At 38.3% G+C, this 24,059-nt stretch overlaps 1 protein-coding gene across 1 annotated transcript in view; it reads right to left on the reverse strand.

Annotated features, from left to right (window-relative positions):
* Positions 1–727: 727 nt before the first annotated feature.
* The window catches only part of sptlc2a (serine palmitoyltransferase, long chain base subunit 2a), a 130,312-nt gene continuing 106,980 nt past the window's right edge, over positions 728–24,059 (reverse strand). The window contains exons 10-12 of the mRNA XM_041214266.1: positions 17,735–17,870; positions 12,417–12,546; positions 728–7,988 (exon numbers count right to left, since the gene is read on the reverse strand). Of these exons, the coding sequence (XP_041070200.1) occupies positions 7,869–7,988; positions 12,417–12,546; positions 17,735–17,870 (386 nt within the window). The 3' untranslated portion in view covers positions 728–7,868. The remainder of the gene's footprint in view (positions 7,989–12,416; positions 12,547–17,734; positions 17,871–24,059) is intronic.

Consider the following 24,059-nt stretch of genomic DNA (forward strand, 5'->3'; position numbering starts at 1 on the left):
AGACAGCACCTTCCAAATCCATGACTACCAACATCTAGAAGGACAAGAGCAGCATATGCATGGAAACACCATCATCTGGAAGTTCCCCTCCAAGCAACAAACCATCCTGACTTGAAACTATATCTCCATTCCATCACTGTCACTGGGTCAACATCCTGGAACTCCCTCCCTAACAGCACTGTGAGTGTACCAACACCACATGGACTGCAGCAGTTCAGGGTGGCAGTTCACCGCCACCGTAAGGGCATTTAGGGCTGGGCAATTGCTGGTCTAGCCGGTGACACCCACATCACATGAATGAATAAAAAAAACGGTCATCATACTACGATGAAAAATAAGGTATACTTAAGTCAGGTAATTTGCAGCATGTAAACCATCACTCCCTCCAGACTGCTGATGCAAAACCTACATTGAGAGTAGTAACAAAAACAGAAAATGCTGGAAAAACTCAGCAGGTCTAGCAGCATCTGTGGAGAGAGAAAGAGTTGTTTCGCGTCTGTATGACTATTCTTCAGAGCAGTAATTCTGTTACATATGGCAAATGTAGAATTTCTTTTAAAAAACAAAAACAAGTTTTTATGTTGTGGCAAATTAGTGGCCTTTGGCATTACTGAAGTCGCAGTGGAATCTAGTAACGTCATAAACACAGAATGTTCTAGATTGGAAAGACAGCACCAAAAGCTGAAATGGAAACTAAGAGAAAGCATCTTCACACACTGATCCAAAATGTATTGAAAGTCTTTATTTAGAACATTATACATTTCAGTTGACATTTTTCCAAGCAGTTATTGATTCTCCAGTGTTTTCAACATGCATTGTATTTCTAACATAATGCATGAATAAATTACACTTTCATAAACCAATGATGCACGTAAAACCACGTTTAAGGTAAAAGGCCAGTAAGGTTTCAATATAAAACATTCCTGCACTTAGGGAGTCCCATCAAAAAAGTACATTTATAATATCTCATGTACAAAAGACCAGGATATGTACAGAAACAGCAACAGTAAGTGATATTAATTGCATTGATAATACACTGCAATTGGTATTCCACTATTGCAGCTTATCAGATTTGATAACGCAAACTAAACAAAAATTTGATTGCTGAAATGTGCAAAGACAGGCAGTATTTTTAAAGGGCAAAAGGAAACTTTATTTCTACCCACTGCTGCCTCTACCTCTCCAACACATGATGGGTGAAGTCACTCGCTAGGATTTCAGAAATCTCTACAAAATTGGATTTTCTTGTACTCAAGGCATAATTTAGAGACTTCCATTACAAACATCAATGTAACATGCGGTCATTCTGGGTTAAAATTCATACAAGTATAAAAACAATAAGCAGTCGTTAACCAAATCTTTGAGAAAAATGCAGATACAAGGCAACCAAAAAAAAGGAAAAAAAAAAAATCGCACAATTTTGTACACATTTCTCAAAACGTAGAAAGTAACTGCCACAATTTTATCCTTAAATTAAGTGTCGTGAACATGGTTGCACTTGGGTGTCTGCACACAGCTCAGAGACTGTTCACATGGTGTGGTCTGAAAATTATAAATCACACAACACTTTCCTTAGTCTTTCCTGGATTGACAACCGTAACATAAAATGGATTTTTTAATCTGAAGCCAAAGATATCAGCCAAATACAAAAAGTGTAGCATTAACCTGTGTGAATAAAGGTAGCTCTGCTTTTGATTTTAAAATATGTTCATAGAAAATAAAGCTACTTTATCGGGTGGCGGTTTCGGTTTCTCCCAAGTTCAAAGATTGCTTAAACGATGTGGAACTGCATCCATAGATCAACACAATACCACATTGTAAAAAGGAAACACAATTACAAACCCAGATGCTAGTCTGGGGTCAAGGGAGGATAGTGGAAATCAAGTCTGACAAAAATTAGGATTCAAATGCTACACAGGCTTTTGTTTTTAATGACATGTGGGCAAAGGCCATCCTGTTTTTCAACAGCAGCACATACTGGGTGTGGGTTATAATAATCCTACTTTGCTAGCAGCAAAGTCAACATCTGCTTTTTTTTCTGGTCCCATTAGAAATACTTCATCTGCCTTACTTCAGCAACACCTGAAAGCAGCATCAGGTTACTTACCCAGACATTCCTGCAACGCTACTTGGCTTGGTTTGCATAACTACGGTCAACACTTCTCAAACATCAACACAAGATGCTACAAGTTAGCATCAACCTTTTAAAGCCAACAATAAACTGAATCAGTGTGTTGGGTGTATACATCCATGGAATAGTTTTTGATAACTAACATTGTAAAGTACAACAAAACAGACTTGCATTCAAGTTCTTTTCTTTCTCTTCCCATTTCCCATTCTAAGTAAAACTTAATATGCCACATAACAAGGCGGCGCTGTAGTTCACACTTATTAGTTTTCCACAATATAACCAGCACAGTCCCCCCACAGTCCTTCTTGACTGCACATCACCCTGAGGTGTCTTCCCTGGTCCTCCCTGCAAAAAGCACCTCCTTTTCTTTTTAAAGAAGGGTTCAGAAGTATTTTAATACCTGAAGCGTGCAAACCTGTACAGTCCTTATTTTCCAGCATTCAGACTTTAATTCAAAATAATCACTCTTTTCCTTTTTATAGTTGAAGTGAAGACTACATTGACCGCCAATGTGAAAAATTAGAAAAGATTCAACCAGTTTTCAAAATTGAACAGCAATTTATAAAATGCAATGAGTGAAAAACTCCCGGAAAAATAAAAAGGTGACTGACTTCTTGGGATTTCCCTGTAGTAGGGGGTACAACAGACCCTAATGTTGCCAAAACGCAATGTTTTGAACCCAGGTTTAAATGCATCAACAAGAAGTTCCTTTCGAAGCTCTAGTCACAACGATAAACCCAGTGTATCAAAATTTTGAAAACTTTAAAAATTTCCTGATCATTTCCTTCCCATCTCTGATTACCTCAGACCATTACCATTCGTTGGCAGAGAAAGTGGATGTGGCCTCACCACTGCGTTAACTGGCCAGCGCGAGGTGAGCACACATCATTTTTCTCCTCCCTTTTCATGACGGCATGGCCGAGTTTAGGAGCGCACTCCCTATGGTGCTGAACAAACGCACCGCGTCATCGTCAGGAAATAAACAAAAGGTGCTCTTTTGCTGAAAAGAGCAAATGCGCTTAACAGAAGGTGTGGCAGACTCATGCGACATCATACATTAATTGGCTTCCAGCGATTTATCTAAATCCTTTTCAAGAAATGACATCTTCCATCAAGGAAAATAACTTTAAAAAAAAGTCATTATGACAAGTTTTATTCTTTATACAAAAGAAAAGACATTCTGCATAGCTTTAACACGCCGTAGGCTTCTGTAAGGGTCTCTGTATGGTCTTTCATAACTGCCTTGACCGTCAGTTGGATAAGCACAGCTACTGACTTGTCTAGAATTGGCAGCATCCTGATCACACAGCTAAAAATAACTGCACTTGTGAGCTTAAAAGAAGAAAAAAAATTAGTCGTCTTAAAGTCAAAGCTACATTGATGACCTATGATGGATTTTGGATGTACAAATATAAAAAACATCATAGCGAAAAGATTGTTTACGACACATTCAAATGTGATTTCACGAAGTTGCAAAGCATAATTCACAAATATATCAATATATCAAAAGGATTAAAGATTTATGATAAAATGAAAGCTTATATGGGCACATACAATACAGGGAGAATGCTGCAACACCCCTCCCCAGTCTCCAAAACACTATTACCACCAGTCTATCCATCAAGTTAGTGAGCTTCTGTTACCCAGGATTAGCATGTGTTGTCAAACAGAACAACAAAAACATTCTACTCCTGTATTTAAAGCAATAAGCTGTGGCAGAAGACATTTATTTCTGCTGCTTGCATTTGTTCATAGTGTTTATGGAATCACCTGGATACTAGCAACTGAATTACACTCTTAAAGCTCCCAGCTAGGTGTCATTTTCTTGAACTTGCTATTCTAACTACCTAGAAGTTGCTTTCTTCTCCCGCCTTAACCTTAGATATTACTTTCCAAAAGGTATGGGCAAAGTAGATTTGAAGCTGAAGCTGAGATGTATGCCAAGACAGCCTTTCCAATACTGAATTTATATTTTTTTTACAGCTAGAAATGTGTAAGTACAGTTAAATGGGCCTTTAACTAGAAATATACTATCAGAGAAGTTAAAGGTGGAAAATAAATGCTCTTCTAGTATTTGGTTGTTTGTTGAATCATTGCTATTTATTTTAAAAAACATGCTTTATGCAGGAAACCTTGGCAAGCCTGCACTCTTTACACCTTAGGTGAGAGAGCTGACTTTCATCGTAATGCTCAACTGTGATGTGCTTAAGCAGAAAGGACATCTATACAGTTTAATCTTAAAAGGAGATGGGTCAATAAGCATCAATTGCATCTTCTACATTGCACGGAACTTACAAAAAGTCAGAAAGCTTCAGTGCAGATGAGCAATTATGAGCAGATTTCTCCTTTTTGAACATCAACTGGAGGTTACATTTCAAATCGATGGGAAAGTTTATGCTCGACTGCAAACTTCACTGAAAAGCAGTGTCCTTTTCACATCCCCAAACGGAAGGGGAGAAGAGAAACTAGCACCATGTTACAGAAGCTAATCAAAAGGCCAAAAACAAGAGGCAATGGAGAAAACTAGAGGCAAGGCTGAAAGAGAAAGTGCATCAGAAGTTTGGATGACATGGGGAGGAGGAAAGGAAAGAACTTGTAGGACTTGCTTGCAGAATAAGGTAGCTGTAGAATAGAATAAGTCTGGACAGTGATTTAGTATAATAATAGTTTGCCGAAGGGCAAGAGTCTGGTCTTTAACTGAGCAAAAACACAAGATAGAAGGCAAGTCCAATAACTACAACTGCACGTCCTCTTAGCAAAAAGGGAGAATGGAGAAAGAGGCAGAACACGAACCTGGAATGACAGTTTGAGAACACAATTAATTTAACTGTAAACAGGCTGATTAGAGTTACTTAAAAATAAAAAGCACCATTTTGAATATATTACACAAATTGCCTCAGTGACAGCCTACAAACACAGCTCGAAACAGGAATAGAATTCAAGCATTTCAATAGAACAATATGATACTCAGATTTTTTTCTTAAAAGTAGTAAACATTGCCCCAGAGAAACTAAAGTTGCATTTGCTTACAATGATCTGGTGCTTAAATCAATTTAAGCAGAAAATGAACACAGTAAACAACAAAAAAATCAATTCTTGATTATGTAATTTAGTACAAAAAGTTACTAGCAGTCTATAGAGAAGTTAAGAGAAGTTCATCCCTTAAATTTGAGTAGGCAAGATTTGTAATATGTTCAAACTGGTCTGGAGTTAGGAAAACAAAAACAAAGCAGAATGAATGCAGAATGATTTCAAATTGCTGCTCTGAAACAAAAATAAAGAACATGATGGCAATGGATCTGGTTCTCAGATTCACAAGCCTTGTTCCTCTTCATGACAAGTAATATCATTCATTCAGTCTTACATTTGGGGAAAAGAGGGTACAAAATTAAAATTTCTATTCTCCGCCCCTGGTCCAGCCAATGATCTGACTATCCTTTGAATTCAATTTTCCTCTCTTCTGCCCTCTAGTTTCCTCTTCTATTTTGGAGGCACAGACTGATTGTGTTGGGGTTTAGCTTCACAGGCAACAGTTGCCCTCTGGTACCTCTACCAAGACACCAACCCTCAAGTGTGTGCCTCAGTAGTGAGTGTTAAGGCAAGCAGATATGCATGATCCTGATCCTGTCCTCACCCAAAATCCACATGTTCCAGGAGGGGTCACTGGACAGCAATACAATATCAGTGCCACACTGACCACACAGTACATTTAACTATTGTTACTGGGAACCCTCCTGTTACAAATTAATGAATAGAATCATAAAGACTACTACTTCAGAGGCATCTGGGAAAAAATACACAACATACACAGCGTGATGAGAAGTACTGGTCTGGATGCAAGCAGTGTGGGAGGGCATCTCAGCCCTGTAATCCAGCATTTCTCGATATTGTCTCACTTTCACCACAGTCCCTTAAAGGCTAAAACCAATGGCCAGCATACTTAGACATATGCCATTGTATCACTTCAGTAAGCCCATCACCCTCAATTTGAAACCTAATTGTGGAAGTTAACCCATGTCTTCCACTCAGACAGTTCTACTGATATCTATATTAATTGTGCAGAAATCGTGCACCTCGGTTGCCAATCAACACAAATCTGGAAGTTTTATTACTATCTTAAACTGTGTGCGCAAGAAACACTTTCCAATATTACAATGCCACCTCTAACAACATACATGGTCTAAATTTTCAGTTCTAGCCCTGGGCAATGATCAACCTACAACAAACACACAAAACCTGCAACATGGAGGGCTGCCCTCTTACCTCATCTTGTACAAGGAAAAAAAAAGTAGTTGAAATTCTAACTATGCTCCTTCCCCTCCCTCCAAATTAAAACAAAATGACACAAAAATACAAATATTCAAACTGTTAATTGTGACAGAAGAGCAAATATGCTGTCAGGGAACTCAACAATAAATGAAATTCAACTGCATAATTTTTGTATGTGCACCCATTACTGAAGAAAGTGTTAGCAAAACATTCATTTTACACACACACACACCAGCAAAACCATTTCTGTTTCAGGCAAGGGTGTTCTAGCATCTCAGTGTCACTGTGAGTAGAAAAGAGGAAGGAAGGTGAGGAAATACTTTTGTTATATTATTTGGAGTCTCACAGGTTACAGAGTTCAGGAGATGGTGGTAACTAGATGATTTCAGTTTGGGTGTGACTTGAGATTTTCAGAGTACAGGTAATTAAATTATCACCATCTCCAAAACAAAATTTCTAAAACAGATACAGACAAAACCCTTCTTGCCTACTTAATTTAAAAAATCCAAAGATTCCCATTGCTTGAAATGTAAAGTTCTGGCTTCTAACAAACTCCATATACTATTTTTCTGGAATATTTCAATTCAAAGTTTACAGAAGCTTATACAGTATTACCTTCATATTTGACAGTTTTACCCAGCTTCGCTTTCTTTGTAAGTGAAATTGCATATTATAAAAGTTGATGTAATTTTTAAAAATGTAGCTTTTGTGAAGCGGAGGAGAGAGGAGTCATTGAAATTAGGCAAAAGCCACCTAAATCAAGATAGCCTTACTCATATAATCAGTATTATTTTCAGGGAAGTGAATTAATTGGTAATTCAAGGCTAGCCAACACCTGTTTTAGCCTCAGGAGCTCTTAATTTGTCTTTTCAATTGCACACAGCACTTAAAAATGAATTAGACCATTGCAGGTTACTCAATGCCACACTCCCACCCCACCTTTCTGAAGATTTTGATTGGGTCAAGTATAGGGCCACATTAAAGATCATTAAGACCAGAGTAGTTAACAAGTGCATTTAAAGCAAACGCATTGAAGTCTTGTGTGTGGAGGGAAGAAAGAGGAATGGGGGTGTGTGGAAGTAGAAAATTATTCAAACCACGCAAAAAGATTCAGCAGCAGAGATTTCATGGTTGTGGGCAGAGGTCCCATCTTGCCAATATACTGATTTGATTTATGCTGTAGCTTATAATGGACAGGGTTTAAGAGGAAAAACTTGGATCAAATGCTGCAAATCTACATAACTGAGAAATCAAAACAAATAAGGGCGATGCTGAAAACCTGCGTACATAGCTCCAGTTAATGAAACAAATGGCTTTAGTGAAGGAGCACTTATTCAACACCTTAAAGTTCAATTTGGGTTTTAAAAAAATAAATAACAGGTCAGAAGAGTTGAAGCACAAAAGAAGCAGAGTGGTATTGAACTGAAAGGAGAGACTTCGACTTGCAAGTGTTTGTCCGAGAAAGAGCTCAGTCTTCATTTTCTTCACAGGTGGTTTCATCAAATGGATGATCAATTAAAGGGTCCAACTTGTGTCGTGAGTATTTCAACTGCAGGAGGTCACCAACTTCTCCTATTACTTTTAAGGCCTAAAAAATAGCGGAGGGATAAAATATTATAACGTGCCATCAAATGCCCACTCCCTAAGAAACATTCAGCATATCTCTAATAAGCAGCCCCTTTGCCTTGACTGTGACATCTAAATGGTTAGAAAAGCTTGCAGCACCTGTGCCATCATAGTTTGAAGTACAGTCACTCGTAACACTGGAATTGTAGGTAGCCAATTTACTCACAGCAACCAAACAGCGATGATGATGATGATGACGACAATGACCAACGTTAGGACATAGGAAAACTACTCTGCTTTGGATTTTACATTTATCTACAGTTTAGGATTGTTTGCAAAGCAAATCTTTTTCAGGCGGTTGATATTATGAGTTCTCATTTTAGGCATTTGTCAAAAAACACCACAGTAATGCTGAACAGCTGGAAAGATGTTACAACATCATTGGCTTGCTTGGCAGGAGCCCGAGAGCTTGCAGATCACAAGGTTAGCAGCAGTGGAAGGAAAGTAACGACCGATAACTTAAAGACACGTCAAAGCCTAACCCGTTCAAAAATAGCAGACTGCTTCAAAGTGAAATCAAATTAACTCAAAGGCTTTGATGGAACGCTAGAGTGAAATTATTTGGAGAAGTTGCGTCCAATTTATGGAGAATTGCTCCATAGATTTTGAGCGGGGTCACGGTGGTAAGCACAAAAGGGATTTAACTGCTAAATGCAATTAATTTTATTGCTAAAAGTTTAGATAACGTTTATAAAATGCTCACACCCCCCTCTTATACAAAACTAGAAAATGCCCAGTGCTTCATGATCTGAAGAAAGCCTCATCAAATACTGCAAGTGACTCAAAGAGTATTAAACTTAAACTTTCAATGCTTGGTGCACGCAGCTGAATAAAAAATAAGCTAGTATTCCCATGATTGACACAGTGGGCGGGTACAGTAGTCGTGTGCTGCAAACCAATTCCAAAGTAAATATGAAAGACATTACATTTTCCAATGGACTTTATTTAAAAATATAACTAATGGGTGAGCACTACAGGATTATTAATGGAAAATGACCACAGGGCAGCTTCAAACAAATTAATAGGCTGCGAAGTTGAACCAAAGGTGCATTAAAAGCAAAGTGAAAACAGCTAAGGGTATAACAGACTCAATAATAGAGATTGTGCAGATATGTTCTAGGAAGAGAAGAATTTGGCTATGACTTGATCTCACATTAGTTCAAACTACCAGAAATTATCAATAAAATTTAAATGATTTCATAGGCATGTGCACCTGGTCCTGAAATTTGTTCACATAACTGTCATAGACTCCAAAAAAAAAGTGTGAAGCAGTCAGTTTTTATTTGGATTGATCCCACATCAAATACTTTGGCATAACATAGGCTTTTTCAAACACTACGCAAAGCATGTAGAGGTTTCGACAAGCAGCTTCTAATGTTACCAGACTAGAAGGACCTACGTACTAATTTCCTTTTGGCTATAAAGATGTGCAAAACATGCTATAAACATGCTATAACTGTGTGCAATAACTTAAAGTTTTAAAATTTGCAATTACAAAACCTGGTGCTGCAGATCTGTTTTCTTCATCCAGGAAGACTCCTGCATGACTACTGAATGAATAATACACCATTGCTCTTCACCACGTTGTATTATTCACTCAGTAGTCATGCAGGAATCTTCCTGGATCAAGAAAACTGATCCGCAGCACCAGGTCTTGTAATTGCAATTTAAAAAAAATTTCGCACTTTTATAGACATCTTGCAAGAATTCCAAAGCATTTCGATTGCACCAAAATCTCTGGTGCATGATCATCTCAAAATGGACTATTTATTAAATATAAAATAAACAATGAATTGTACAAACAGCTCCTCTCCTCCCATCTGAAGAGCTATTTTAAAAAGAGAGAGGCCCCTCCATACTCTCAACTGGATAATGACCTTGCTGGGGAATGGTGGAGCATAACCAAGAGGAAAACAAAACCCATATATCCAGACTCTTCACTTTCCTGAATAAAACCAGTATAAGAACGATCTGTTCTTCCTACGTGCATGTCAACTGAACATAGCATCATGACATCTTTTGACAGTTATATGGAGTTCATTAGATGAATCTTGAAACCCTACCAGTAATGCTTAAAACCGCACGTTCAAACAGTGTAACAAGAGACTTCTTTCGGATTAAATTGCCATAGCCATGTGGTACTGATTTTGTTATTTTGTTTAAATAAAATGTGAAGAGTTTTTAAAAAAATGAACTTCAGGATATAATAGGCTTTCTAATTTAAAATAAAGCACCGTATGATTGCAGAAACTACAAAGAGGATATTATTTAGGAGCTCACAGTTGTATGAATACTGGTAATATATTTTCAATGTCGTTAAGGTACTTGATCCTGAGGGAGTTAGATCGTTTGATACTTAACTTTCATCTTTGGCCAAAAATCTCAGAATTAGAAAGCTGATAAGTGTTTCATTAGATAAGTATTTCCAAGTCATTGCTGAAAAACATGCCCATATTTTAACACTTTCATCAGCATTTAAAAATGTGCAGCTCATGTTGCTCAGCATTTTGGTTCTGTAAATGTTATTTCACATTAACACAGCAAAAAGTAAGTGCCCAAAAAGGAAATGCCATTAAGCAGGAACTTTAACAATATTCCATGATTGATAAAAAGGGACAAGGACAACATCACAAGCATCAGAATGCAACAAGTTACCAAGGGCTTTTGTACAATACTGGGAAATGACAAGAGTCCCACTGATTGGTCATCCTTGTGCTTGGTGACCTGTATTGGCTCTTGTTCCTAAATGTCTCAAATTTAAAATTCTGTGTTCAAATCACTACACCCCTTCTGATCTTTAATTTGCTCCAGCCCTAAATCCCTTCAAGTACTCTAACCTTTTCTCTCCCCCTTGGACATTTTACTCAAATTTAGCTGGACCAGCTTTCAATTCCCACGTCCACTCGAGTGATCTAGCTATTAATCAGCTCTCTCTAGGGCTCATCTGCAGTTCTCCATCTTCTCTGTTTGCTCTCTCCTAATTAGGCTCACTGACTGCTTCAGCTCTTTATTCTGCCCTCCACAGTCACCTACCCCAACTTCAGATTCTACTGTGCTCTATATAGACACCAGCTTTGAAATCCCTTCCATTGGGCCCAAGAACTCACTTGGATCCAACTCTGTCCATGACTGAGCAATCTTTGTAAGATGCTTGTCTATGAAGCTTTATGCTATCAAAATAATTCTGTAGTTCCAACTCAGTGTACAGGAAAATTTGTAATTCAGGAATGCATATGAACAGATACCCTACTCTGAACACAATATTAATGTTTAGTATTAGCTGTGCTTAATGGGTAATGCACTCAGCTGAATCAGAAAGTTGTAGGTTCAAGTCCTCCTCCAGTAACTTGAGCACAAAATCCACGCTGAATACTTCAGTGCAGAACTGAGGGAATGCTTCATTACTGGAAATGTCATCTTTCTGATGAGGCATTGAACCAAGGCCTCATCTGATCTCAGGTGGATGTAAGAGATACTCTGCCATTATTCCAAAGAATAAGGGAGCTCTCCCTGGTGTCCCAGCCAACATTTATCCCTCAAACAGTATAAGTTTAGCAAGGGAGCAAATTATCTGGTCATTACCATATTGCTGTTTGTGGGAGCTTGCTGTGCACAAATTGGTTGCTCTGCGCTTCCTACATTACAACAGCAACTATATTTCAAAATTACTTCATCAGCTGTACAATGCTTTAACATGTCCTGAGATTGTGAAAAGAAAGTTTATAAGCATCAAATTCATGTATCTACAATGGAACTTAATGTTATGATTTTATGATCTAAATTAGAAGGATGGCCTTGAACCATTTTTGGTGCAGGGAAAAAATTGAAGAGAACAAATTGAGGTATTAACCTTCTCAACTTTTGCCTCCAATATTAAGAAGAATTCATCATATCTATTTAGCTAGGAGATTAAATTTGTGAAACTTATTAACATCCACTTACATTATATCAAATTATACCTTTTAATTGCCTAAGTGACTATGCTAACTTGTAACACAATGTTCATTTCCAATAATATGCTTCGACGACATTTATCAAAATAAATACTGTACTTAGTATACAAGAGCATCTCAAACATGTGTGATAGTAAAAAAAATAATTTGTAGCAGTGCTCTGATATTTCAATGTTAAATGGTGAAAATCCGTAAGTTGAACGTACTGAAATGATGCAACATCCAATCCAACCCAATTTAAGGGGCTGGCTGTTCCAAAAGGCTCTGGTGTATTGTTGTAATGCCAATTCAATGATATTTTAATGAACATTTAACAATGTGGTGGCCATTTCAATGTTGAAACTTGCCTAGAACAGCAAAACAGTGTAAATACAACATTTTACTCTCAACTATACTGTAAGGAAATGAATAGCTTTAAAATGGAAAAAAAAACTTACCGTATCCAACATCTCTCTGGTATGAGCGGCAGATACACAAAACCTGGCTCGGGATTCAATGATGGGAGTAGCGGGAAATCCAACCACCACAACACCAACGTTTCTTTTTAACATTTCTCGCCCAAAAGCACTGTATAAATAATATACACATTTCAGGCCTAAAGCTTTTTAGATATTATAAGTGAATCATATTCAAAACAGGTAGCTGTGAGGGAGCAAAGTTGTAGGACTGTGGAGGAGTGCAACAGACAATAAGGAGGTAAACTCAGTATTAGCTGAAAGCAAAACTGCAGTAAATTAGTTTCTTTTTCTGAAGCTACATTAGAAACATCAATTTTTTCTGCTTTACAGCAGACCTTTTTCAAAAAATATAGCATAAGAACCAATAAGGTGCTGACATTATGCGAGATCCATTGAGACAACTATTCCAGGATACTTAAAGAATTTGGTGACACCTATGAAGAGGCTATTAAAACTTGTAATAAAACATCCACTGCGTCAAATAGTATATGTCCTTGTTTTCTAAGCAAACTGTCAACAGGATAGCCCAACTTGGTTATCATGGCCAGTTAATATTTTGTTTTGATAATCCAATGTTAACAGAATTCACTGAATGTTTTCTATTCTAAATCGGATCACCTTAACCTATCCATGCATATTAAATCTAGTCAATCCCATGAATCGACTATGGCCTGCGAGTCCTGTAACAAAGGAAATAGGAGATTCAAAAGAGAAAGTAACATTTGCTTTCTCTTTCAGTTCCACTTAACTCATGCTGCAGTACCATGGTAGCAATGTCTCAACTAAGGGCACATTGTTCCTTACATGTCCAAGTAGCCAGCATCCATGGAAGTCAATAGAGTCAAGTTTGACCCACTTTTTATGGGCTAACTTCCAGGGAGGTGGTGTGTTCAATATCAGGCTCAGAACCTTGGCCAATTCCGGTCTTCCCCACCTCTGTGCAGTGACATTGAACCCAATAGCTACTCCAGCATATCAGAGTGCCCCTCAGACTAGGGATCTTCTGGGTTCTATAATTCAGTATCATATTCATCTGAGGTGCTAGAAGTGGATTCCTCTTCATTTAAAATCTAGTTTCAGGACAGGCTAATAACATTTACTGACCGCAAAATCAAATTTCACAGGTTATCAAAATCCTGCTTAAATGTTTTTGACGCAGCTTCCATAGCCAATAGTGATAATGGATTCCATATTCTAGTAACTGAAAACTTTCCTCCCAACTACCCACTTCATTCTTTTAATACTAATCCTACATTTATGTCTCTTACCAATTCACCCACTGGTAGAAACAATCTTTCACTATTTACCTTCTCCATAACTTTCAAAGCTACGAACCCATCTCTCCTACCCCACTCCTTAGCTGCCCAGTGAAGTGCTCGTTTTCCCAAGTGGCTCATATTTGCATCCTCTGCCTGCTGTAATTAACAATATACAATTCACTGTTTTTCTTGGCTCCAATGTCATTCCTAAAGCTGCAGGAAGCACTCCAATTGTGGCCTAATCTATGTCTTGTACATTTTTATAATCACCTCTGTTTTTGTGTTCAATAATTCATTAGAGTCCAGGGCAGAAATGACCCAAGTCTCAAATGGTTAGAGATATCTAGTTAGATTAGATATGGTATCCATAGGTCCAATCTCACTAGGACCATGAAAATGTTCTCTTCTGACATCAATTGTAAGGATCGATATTTCTGCTTTTACCTATAATTTATTTTGAATTCATAAGTTAGTAGAAAAAAACTGCAAATTACACTGTTGTTGTGATCACAAGATTACTCTGCTATGCAAGGTACTTCAACTTCTAGGCCAGGATTTCCAGGTCGGCAAGTGGGGGCGGGGCCTGCTTGCCGATGCGTAACATGACGCAGGATGCCATCGGGCGGAACTCCTGACCTCAGCCCGCCACATTTCCATTTTCAGGTGGGTGGGGGCTCAGCAGAATCAGCTGTGCGCCCGCCGACCTGTCAATGGACAATTGAGGCCATTGACAAAGTAATTAGAGTATTTAATGGACCTGCCCATCCAACCTTAAGGTTGGTGGGCAGGCCAGGAGCCCTGGCAGGCATTGGAAAAAGCATGAAACCTCATCCACAGGTGGGATGAGGTTTCATGTAGGTTTTTAAGTTAATAAAAGTGTTAATGAAAGTGATGGACATGTCCCAACTCATGTGACATTGTCACATGAGGGGACTATCAGGGGAATTTTTTTTTGGTTAACATTTTTAAATTTGGCGCCAATCTCCCTGAGGCAGCACTTAGCCTCAGGGAGATGAGTGCGCTCTCTCATGCACTCTCGGTTTAGGGATTCCCCCAGCCCGCACAGGGAACACATAGTGCTTCCTTGCGGACGCCATGCTAGGCGGGCCTTAATTGGCCCGCCCACATAAAATGGCGGCATCACCCTGATTGGGGGCGCACCTCCATGCGCCTGCTCCTGAAATTCTCTCCCGATGGGGGGAGAATTCTGCCCCTGCTTCCCTAATCTATCTCACTGCTCCAAATAACAGACACATGTGGTACTTAGTGAATTCATAGAAACATTAATTTCTTAATCTGTGAATCACAACTCTAATCATAACTACGCTCAACAATTACTTAAGGCTTCCACCTTGGGATGTATCATCAAGGATTTACAGCTGCAAAGTTATGTACTATGAGTAATAGGCATTCTTTTGAATTGAGCCAAATGGGGTGGACCTGAACTTGGGCTTTGAAAAGTTTTGCAACAGAAATTAGCTCAAAGGTTTTGGGTTATAATATTTTTGAAAACCATTATTTCATTGTCTTCTCTCTTCTCGACCCAACCCATAAAAAGCATGAATGTTAAAATGGGAAACAGGAATAGGCCGTGCAGTCCCTCAAGCCTGCTCTGCCATTCAATATGATCATGACTGATCTTCTTCTTCAACTCCATTTTGATGCCCACTCCTCATATCCCTCGATTCTCTGGAAAACAAAAAAGCCTTGAATATACTCAACAATGGAGCACCCACAACTCTCTGGAGTACAGAATTCAGAAGATTCACAGCCCTTCAAGTGAACAAAAGTTCTCCCCATTTCAGCCCTAAATAATAAATCACTTATCCTGAGACTGTGACTGTGTTCTAGATTCTTCAGCCAGGGAAAACAACATTTTCATCTACCCTGTTATGTCCCTTCAGAATCCTGAATATTTCAATGAGATTACCTCACAGCTAATCGCTTCTAAACTAGAGAGCATAGGCCCAGTTTACTTCATCTCTCATCACAGGACAACTCTCACATCCCTGGAACTGATCTAATGAACGACATAATGAACCTAGCCTCCAATGCAAGATGTGGAGACCAAAATTGCATATAGTACTCTAGGTGTGGTTTCACCCAAACCTTAGACAATTGCAGCAAGACTTCCTTATCTTGTTCTCCAATCCCCTGCAATAAAGGCCAACATGCCATTTACCTTTACTTACTGTACCTGCATGCTAACTTTGTGTTCCTTGTATGAATACACCCAAATCTTAGCACCAACATTAAAAAATGCTCTGCTTTTCTACTCTTACTACCAAAATGAATAACCTTATACTTCCCCACATAATTCTACATCTGCTACCTTGTTACCCTCTTTCTTAACTTGCCTACATTTCTTTATAGCCTTTGTTCTCCTCAGTTTATATTCCCACGTAACTTTATATCACCAGCAAGCCTGGATACATTGCAATCTACATTAACTTAGACGAAGAGATCGAGAGTAAACAGCTGAAGCCCCAGCACTGATCCTTGTGGCGTTCCTCTAGTTACAACCTGTCATCTTGAAAATATCCCGTTTATCCCTGCTCTGCTTCTTGTCCATTAACCAGTCCTCCATCTAAGCTAATTGATTACCACTATCCCCAGGAACCCTTAACCTTTTGTGGCACCTTATCGAATGCCGTTTGTAAATCCAAGTACACTATGGCTACTGTTTCCCCTTTATCTACCCTATTAGTAACATCCTCAAAAAAAAACTAAAATTTGTCAAACACAATCTACCTTTTGCAAATTAAAAACAAAAAAAATGCTGGAAACGCTCAGTAAGTCTGGCAGCATATGTAGAGAGAGGGACCACGTTGATGTTTTAGGTCTGTGATCTTTCATCAGAACTGGGAAAAGTCGGGTTTTGAGCAAGTGAAGTGAAAAGGGAGTGGGTGAGAAAAGAACAAGAGGGAAAGTCCGATAGAGTGGAGGGCAGGAGAGATTAAATGACAAAAGGTTTCATTATGCTAGGCCAATGTTACTGGACAAGTAAAGAAACAAAGGGGTGCGTCTCAAAGACGTGCGAATGGCAGGGTAGCTGCTGCCCAAATGCAAAGCAAATAAGAGAGAAACAAAAAGCAAAATATAAACCAAGTAAATACAATAAAATGGAGGCAGAGTTTAGGATCTAAACTTGTTCAACTCAATGCTGAGCCGAGAAGGCTGTGAAGTGCCCAATTAAAAGAAGAGATGCTATTCCTCGAGCTTATGTTGAGCTTCACTGGAACACTAACAAGCCAAGGATAGAAAGATCAGAGTGGAAGCAAGGTAGAGAATTAAAATGACAGTCAACTGGGAGTTGTCAGATCATACAATCTTTTCATTTTATCATTAAGACTCAATAGATCCCAGCATTTTCCTGACAACTGGAGTCAGGTTAACTGGTCTGCAGTTCCCAGTTTTCACTCCCTCCTTTGTTGAATAGTGGTGTTATATTTGCCAACTTCCAATGCTAGGGCCATTCTATAATTTAGGAAATTTTGAAAAATCATAACCAGCTGGGAAGACAATGTAGACCCAACTTATAGATTAGTCTACAGTAAATAACTCTCCATGGTTGGTTCAGAAGATACAATGAAGCAATGCAGCAAAGGGATCTGGCCAATTTTGCTTGCGTTCCCCATGCACAGCCAAAACTAACTCTCCGTTACAGAGCAAGCCAGAGTGCAAATGGTAGGGGAAACAGGTCTGCTTTCCTGTCTCCTAACTGAGAACACAAGCATTGCAGGCATTCGGTCTAAAATCAATGGAATTTTGGCAGTTACTAACCTTTCCCCAAGAGACATATTGACTGCACAGCACAGAATTCCAAAGGTAGTTTGCCAAATTTCAAATAAGGGGAAGTAACACTAGTCAATTTTAATTTGTCCTATTGTATTTTTTTTATTTGAAGCTAGATTCTAGTGCAGGTATTTTGTGTGAAACTGCCAGTAAGGTAATAATTTTGTAATAACAGACAGCTGAAGGAAACCAAAAACAAAGTCTGAGTCTACACTACAAAGTCCAAATATGTTTTTAATTTACCCAATTTTGGCTGGCATGTACAGCATCAAAGGCACGACTGGTGAATCATCATTTCCATAGATAATGAATCCCATTTCCTTCAGTCTTCTTCTGAAGTACCGAGTGTTCTCCGCCAGCTGTTGAACCCGGGTTTGACCTAAACATGAAGCAAAGAAAAAACACACGACACATTAGTGATTTAAAACTACAGGTGCTCCTAAAAAAAAGGCAATGCACCAGCTAGGAAACAAAAATGCACTGCAGAGAGGCTCACTGAAGTGCACATTTTGGTTAAATGCTCAGTGTCTTCTGAAAACTGTGTGTCAGAAATGAAATGTTAAATTATGTTGGTTGTGTGTGTACTGGTTTAAAACATGTCCTATTTAAAGATCTAGCAACTCCAGAGATAAATTTTCACATTTTTCTCCTCATGTCCTCACCTATTCAAATGTGGCAATCTGTTATACAGGACTAATGCTGCTCTGTTGACTGATGCCACAAATTGTGGTTTCATGGAACACGCACACATATGCATGCACACAAAATCCACTTGCTGAATTCAACAGCAAATCAGTTAAATGCTAAACTGCATATTTTCAGCTGGCAAAGGCTGTGTGCTGTAAGCAGATATAACTGAAGATGAAATAAACAACCAGAAAGTTGCAATATAATTAGGAGTTAGTGCAATAGTAAAATGAGATTTAAAAATTGTAAACTATTACATACTGGCTAAAAATGTGAATGTAAATATAGAATTAAATTAATACGGGGCATAGATAGCAGGGAGAACTCATTTTTCTCAAAGTAGTTATCATGTGTTTGGAATAATCTCATACAAGCTCTTAGGGGTAAAAACGTTGGGGTTATTCAAGGTTCGGGGGATGCCATGATGATGAAGTTAACATATTGCAGTACAGGGGTGATTTTCAATGGGTACTGGTCTTTTTGATTCTAAGCTGAGCTTCAATCTTGCAGTTTATGGCAAACAGATGTATTCAATATTTGTCACAGTACATCAATTCACAATTTTAATCATGAATATTGCCTTTAAAAACCATGTTATCAACGTGGAGTAAAAGAATATTGTAACATGCCGATTAGATTGGAAGTTACTGATAACTGGCAAGGGAACTGAAACAAACAATTAATAGTTGTATCTGCTCGAGTTACCACACAACTTAGCCTCAGTACCTCCTATAATGTCATGCCATTCAAGATTTTAGAACAAACTTGACAGCACAAGTTCACCCATTGAGTAGCTTAGTTGTACAGACCAGGAAGGCCCCAGGTTAAATTCCCCCATCTGTATTGAATTAACTCATTTCAGCTGATCTAAGTGGAATGTGCAGTTATCCTTTGTACGATTGGGCTGGGGAAGGGAGCGATTTAAAAAAAATAAAATATCTAGTATTCCCCTTCCCGATCTCCAGCCAGTGACACCTACTTGAAAGCGTCTGCAACAAGCCACAAGAGAACAGGATCTGATGTAGCTGGTCGTGACCTTCATGATAAATGGTTTGCCAAGACTCACTGGTTTAACTCGAGGGCTGGCCACTTGAAGGTACTGGGGGTTATTGGTATAGGAGTATGCACCCCTTCAAAAATAATCCAAATCATATATAAAAGTTTTCCATGGAAAAAATGGTGGCCAATATTATCCCTCACCGAAGAAAATTTGAAGTGCAAAAATAAAAGATTTGGTCCCCAACATGTCTCATTAAATGTATTGGAGTGCTGTGACTACATCGTTTCACACCAATCAATCACATGAATTACCAACTGAGCTGGAATTTTCGGAGAGGAGCAGGGTGGGGAGAGGTTGAATTTTGCATTTGAGAAGTGTTTTTTTTAAAGCTTGCATTCAATGGCAGGATATGGCAGATAGATTTAGCTTATGCTCTAAGTGCAAGGCAAAGTAGTACATCAAATGACACCATTTTGTTTAAAATGAACAAATTCCAACAGCTCCTGCCTTGGACCGCTTAGCTCCTTCACAGCTTACTGTGATTCTATGCATTTGTAAACCAAGCAGCTCTTAGGAGGGGTGCTGGAATTTTCTACTGCCCTTCGTTGTAATGCTGAGCACAAATAAAGTCCCAACAGCTGTTGTCAATAGACTGTCAAAATACCGGGAGAGATAAAAAGGTGTTCCCTGCATTGGTTTTGGGGTCAGCGTATTCACACATTCCACAGAAATTACCTCAAGTGCAACCAAAAGTAACAGGTCATTACTTCTGATGTAAAGAGAGATTTGGGCATCAATTGCAAAAGGTTAAGTTATCTACACATTCTGATAACATGCAAAATCCAAGAATAATATTCAGTACGTAGGAATTACCAATAACATGGATACGTTTCAATAAGTAAAACCTGACGATAGCACCATTTATTATAACACCAGTGTTATAACAATGAAACTGTCAACAGAAAGGGGTTTGGAGTTATAAGTTGTGCAATCAGTTCTGTTTACTTGCTGTGAAATTATTCCCTACATTTAGTTAACTTCTTGTTCTGATATTTGTATCTGCATAAATCACCTCTCTGCACATAGCTCATGGATTTCCTTCAATAAGTTTAATCACATCAGATATTCTTTTACTATTTTCTATTGGAGTACATTTTATACATTCAATCGCTTCATGCACAGCAAAATCTGTACAACGTTAAATTCTAAAGAATATGATTACAATGACATGGGGTGGGGGAAAAAGAGAAAAGTCAGTAATTACTCTGCTCAACAGTGTGTGGTAGACGAATAAGTATGGACAACATGCTCGCTGGAATACCCACGGAGTTTCAAAAAATTTACACAATTTAATAATGCTTAATGATCAAGGCTGTGAAAAAGAAAGTGTGTTATTTGTGTAGAAGAGATACCTGGAATGATTTACTGGACTACATGGGATTTAAAGGGTTCCGGTTACATCAAACAATAAGAGTGAAGCAATTTTATTGCATAAAAGTTTAAGTTGTGGCAAACTGAAAAGCAACATCTCAATTTCAGCACAATCATTTTTGTAATAAAGTCTAAAATGGTTATTTTCAGGCTAACTTAACAAGTAAGCCAATGTTATGTAAATCCTCCAGTTCCTCAGAACAAATTAAGAGTTGTTCTGATCTTTCTCAAAAAAAAACCATCATCTGAAATCGGATTAAACGCCTTCAGTCTGTTAACCGTCAATTTACTGATTTGAATATTGCTGAAAATAGACACGTTGCCAAAGCTTTTCATCTTGCACTCATCAGAATAAACTTGAGTGACAAATTTCAAACGAAAAACAATTTATTACCACAGGAGAAAAGGGTGCTGTTTGGTTATGAAGTTGACTCTTGGGCCAAGGTATACCCACGGAGGAAGCAGTGGGGAATGATAGGCTCCCCAAGTTCCCGGGTAATTCAAAAAGGCACAAGTCTTGAACATATTCCTTTCATTTGCAGGGAACAGGTCCCTGTGCAAGAATGTATCTCCTGTAGTAGAAATGGTCGCGATCATTTAAAATGTTGGCATTCTTGAGTTTGTCCTGGATAGGGCAAGATGAAACGATTTGGCAACATGTCCTCCCTTTTCAACAATACTCAAGTTCTGTACTACCCACCAAGCGACTGTAAATTTATTAATAGCTTATCTTTGCCAAAATTATGAAAAAAAACCTTATTTCGATGGCATCAGCCATGTAAAAATGAAAAAGATGGATAGGAAAAGACCCACTGGTCTTTGAAATGTGGTTGACCAACCAATGTGGTTGACTCTTGAATGCAATTAGGGATGGGCAATAAATGCTGCCTAGCCAGTGACACCCACATCTCATGAATGGATAAATTATAAAAAAAATCTAGTCTAGCCCACACAAGTACAATGCCTTGTGCATCATAATAGATACATTCCCAGCCCCACCAGACAACCATGTAACCTCCTAGTGAGGCAATAAATTAGATTAAAAAGTCCAGGCCAATTATGGAAAAATATAATCTGAAAAATTTCTCTCCTATCCCTAAAACTAGTTCAGGGGATCATTCTAACTGATTAGCTGTACTACCCACCAAGCGACTGTAAATTTATTAATAGCTTATCTTTGCCAAAATTATGAAAAAAAACCTTATTTCGATGGCATCAGCCATGTAAAAATGAAAAAGATGGATAGGAAAAGACCCACTGGTCTTTGAAATGTGGTTGACCAACCAATGTGGTTGACTCTTGAATGCAATTAGGGATGCAAGGTGATCCCTGCCTCAGGCAGAAGCTAGGATGAGCTTTTGCTGGTTCTGGCCTTATATAATTGAAGATTGTGACCTTTGATCCTCCCAAACTTATCAAGTTGAAACAAACTGCCTACACAAACACAATCTATTCCCTTTAGCTTATAAACCTCAAATCAAATCACGCCTAAGTCTACTCCTCTCAATAGAGTCCCAGCCTTTTGAGCTTATCTTACTAAGATGCTTTAAACTGGGTATTAATCATGTGACCCTTCTGTGCACCCTTTTCAAAGCCTCAATATCACTCACCATGTAATAATGATTGCCATAACAATTCAGATACCATAAATTTATCTGATGTTACTAGATTAAGGATAAATGTAAAGCCAAATTCTGTCATGTGAGCTTGTATTCACAACCAACCCAGTCACGCTGTAGCCTATGATGTTTCATAATGTCACCCATAACATTTCAAACTCATGCCTGCATCTTATGATTCAGATTAAAAGTTTATTTGATATTTTGCATCTTATGAATCTGTCAAAAGATCACAACAGTGAATTTTTTCTTAATTTTTATTTTATAAATTCACACTTGGAATCAAGCACATGCCAGTCTTAAAGGCAAATCAACCATAGTTTTGAAGTCACAAATTCCAGTATATTATTCATCCTGCTCTATTAGTTTCTGCAATTTATCAGCTTTTTCTCATTCCTCTGCTGAACCCTCTGTGCTGACTCAAGCACTTTGAATTGTCACGTAGGCCTGAGGACAAAACTACCCCAGTAGAGTAACTATGACACATGCTGAGTGGTTTCACTGAAGTTTCTATTGTACTGCAATAAAGCGTAGAAGTGGGAACATCTTTAGGCCAGTGACAGCAAGCAGCTCCACGTTTACATGCACCACACAAAATAAAACCCTGGGGAGGAGGAGCAGAAACAATACAGATTAAAGAAGATAGCTCAGTGGAACTGATACTAGATGAAGAATTTTAGCAGCTTGGTTAGTTTACATGAGGATAATTACAACTAAATTTAAATTAGAGTCCTGCAGTATCAAAGCAAACTCCTCTGCCAACCCATATTAGTAGTTTGTGTCAAAGATGAAAAGTTCCAACCACATTAAAGTTGTAGCATGAGAATTAAACTAAGCCTTCTGATCAGCTTCACCAGAAAAGCATAGCTGAAGTATCCCACTTCCGACAGTTCTCCAAAGGCCAACTCTGACTTGGATTATTCAAAATTAGCAGTAAAAATTGTGGTTCAACATTTTCTACCTTGGATGGGTATATTCAGTTTAAAAAAAAACATCTGTCATGCTCAGTTAATAAGCAAACTCAAGACCCTGGGACCAACCTACAGCCCTCAAATATTAGTCAACACAGTCCTATTTAAACTTCTAGCCCTGGCTGGTTGGTTTGTTTAAATTTTGGAAGTTTGAAAAGCCTTTTTTTTAAAAAAAAGTGATTTGTGGGTAAACCTTAAATTAGAAAGCCAACATGGGCTAGCATCAGCAGCTTCATGTTTTATTATGTGGCTCCTTTGCTCGATCGTGCGCAGTTATGCAATCCACAAGGACAGAAGTGTGCATACCAGCAACCTATAGTACAGCTCTTAGTGTTAGGCAAAACAGGTCAGGCCAACAGACAGGTCATACTCCAATTGCACATTATTACAAATAAGAACAATCCTGACAGTCGGATAACAGTAAAGAATAAGAAACATGCAAAATTTTGCACTGCGAGCACTTTAACAGCGTGAATACACAATCATGGAAATGTCAGTACTGAACGACACCACTCAGCATACTGCTGAACACTAATAGGACTGCTCATCAAATCTGAGAAAAGGCTTCCATGGTATCAATGTCACTGGCATTATTTAGTAAATAGTCTCACATTGAGAATGCACATTGAAGATAGGTTAACAGGAGACAGCATCTGTCCCAATTGAATTCCTTGACTCCAATGCTCTTGGAAATTGGATAAGGAGTTATTGTGGATTCTTGGTTTCAGAATGTTTGATCTGACAGTGTTAAGTACATTTAGTTTCAAAGGTCTTTTTGCAACATGCATCTCGTGTGTTCTATAAATACACAGCTAGTAATTAAAATTTTTGGTATTTATGTTTCTTAAATGTAGATGCTT

The sequence above is a fragment of the Carcharodon carcharias genome, chromosome 20 (assembly GCF_017639515.1).
Source record: "Carcharodon carcharias isolate sCarCar2 chromosome 20, sCarCar2.pri, whole genome shotgun sequence".
In the NCBI taxonomy this organism is placed as follows: domain Eukaryota; kingdom Metazoa; phylum Chordata; class Chondrichthyes; order Lamniformes; family Lamnidae; genus Carcharodon; species Carcharodon carcharias.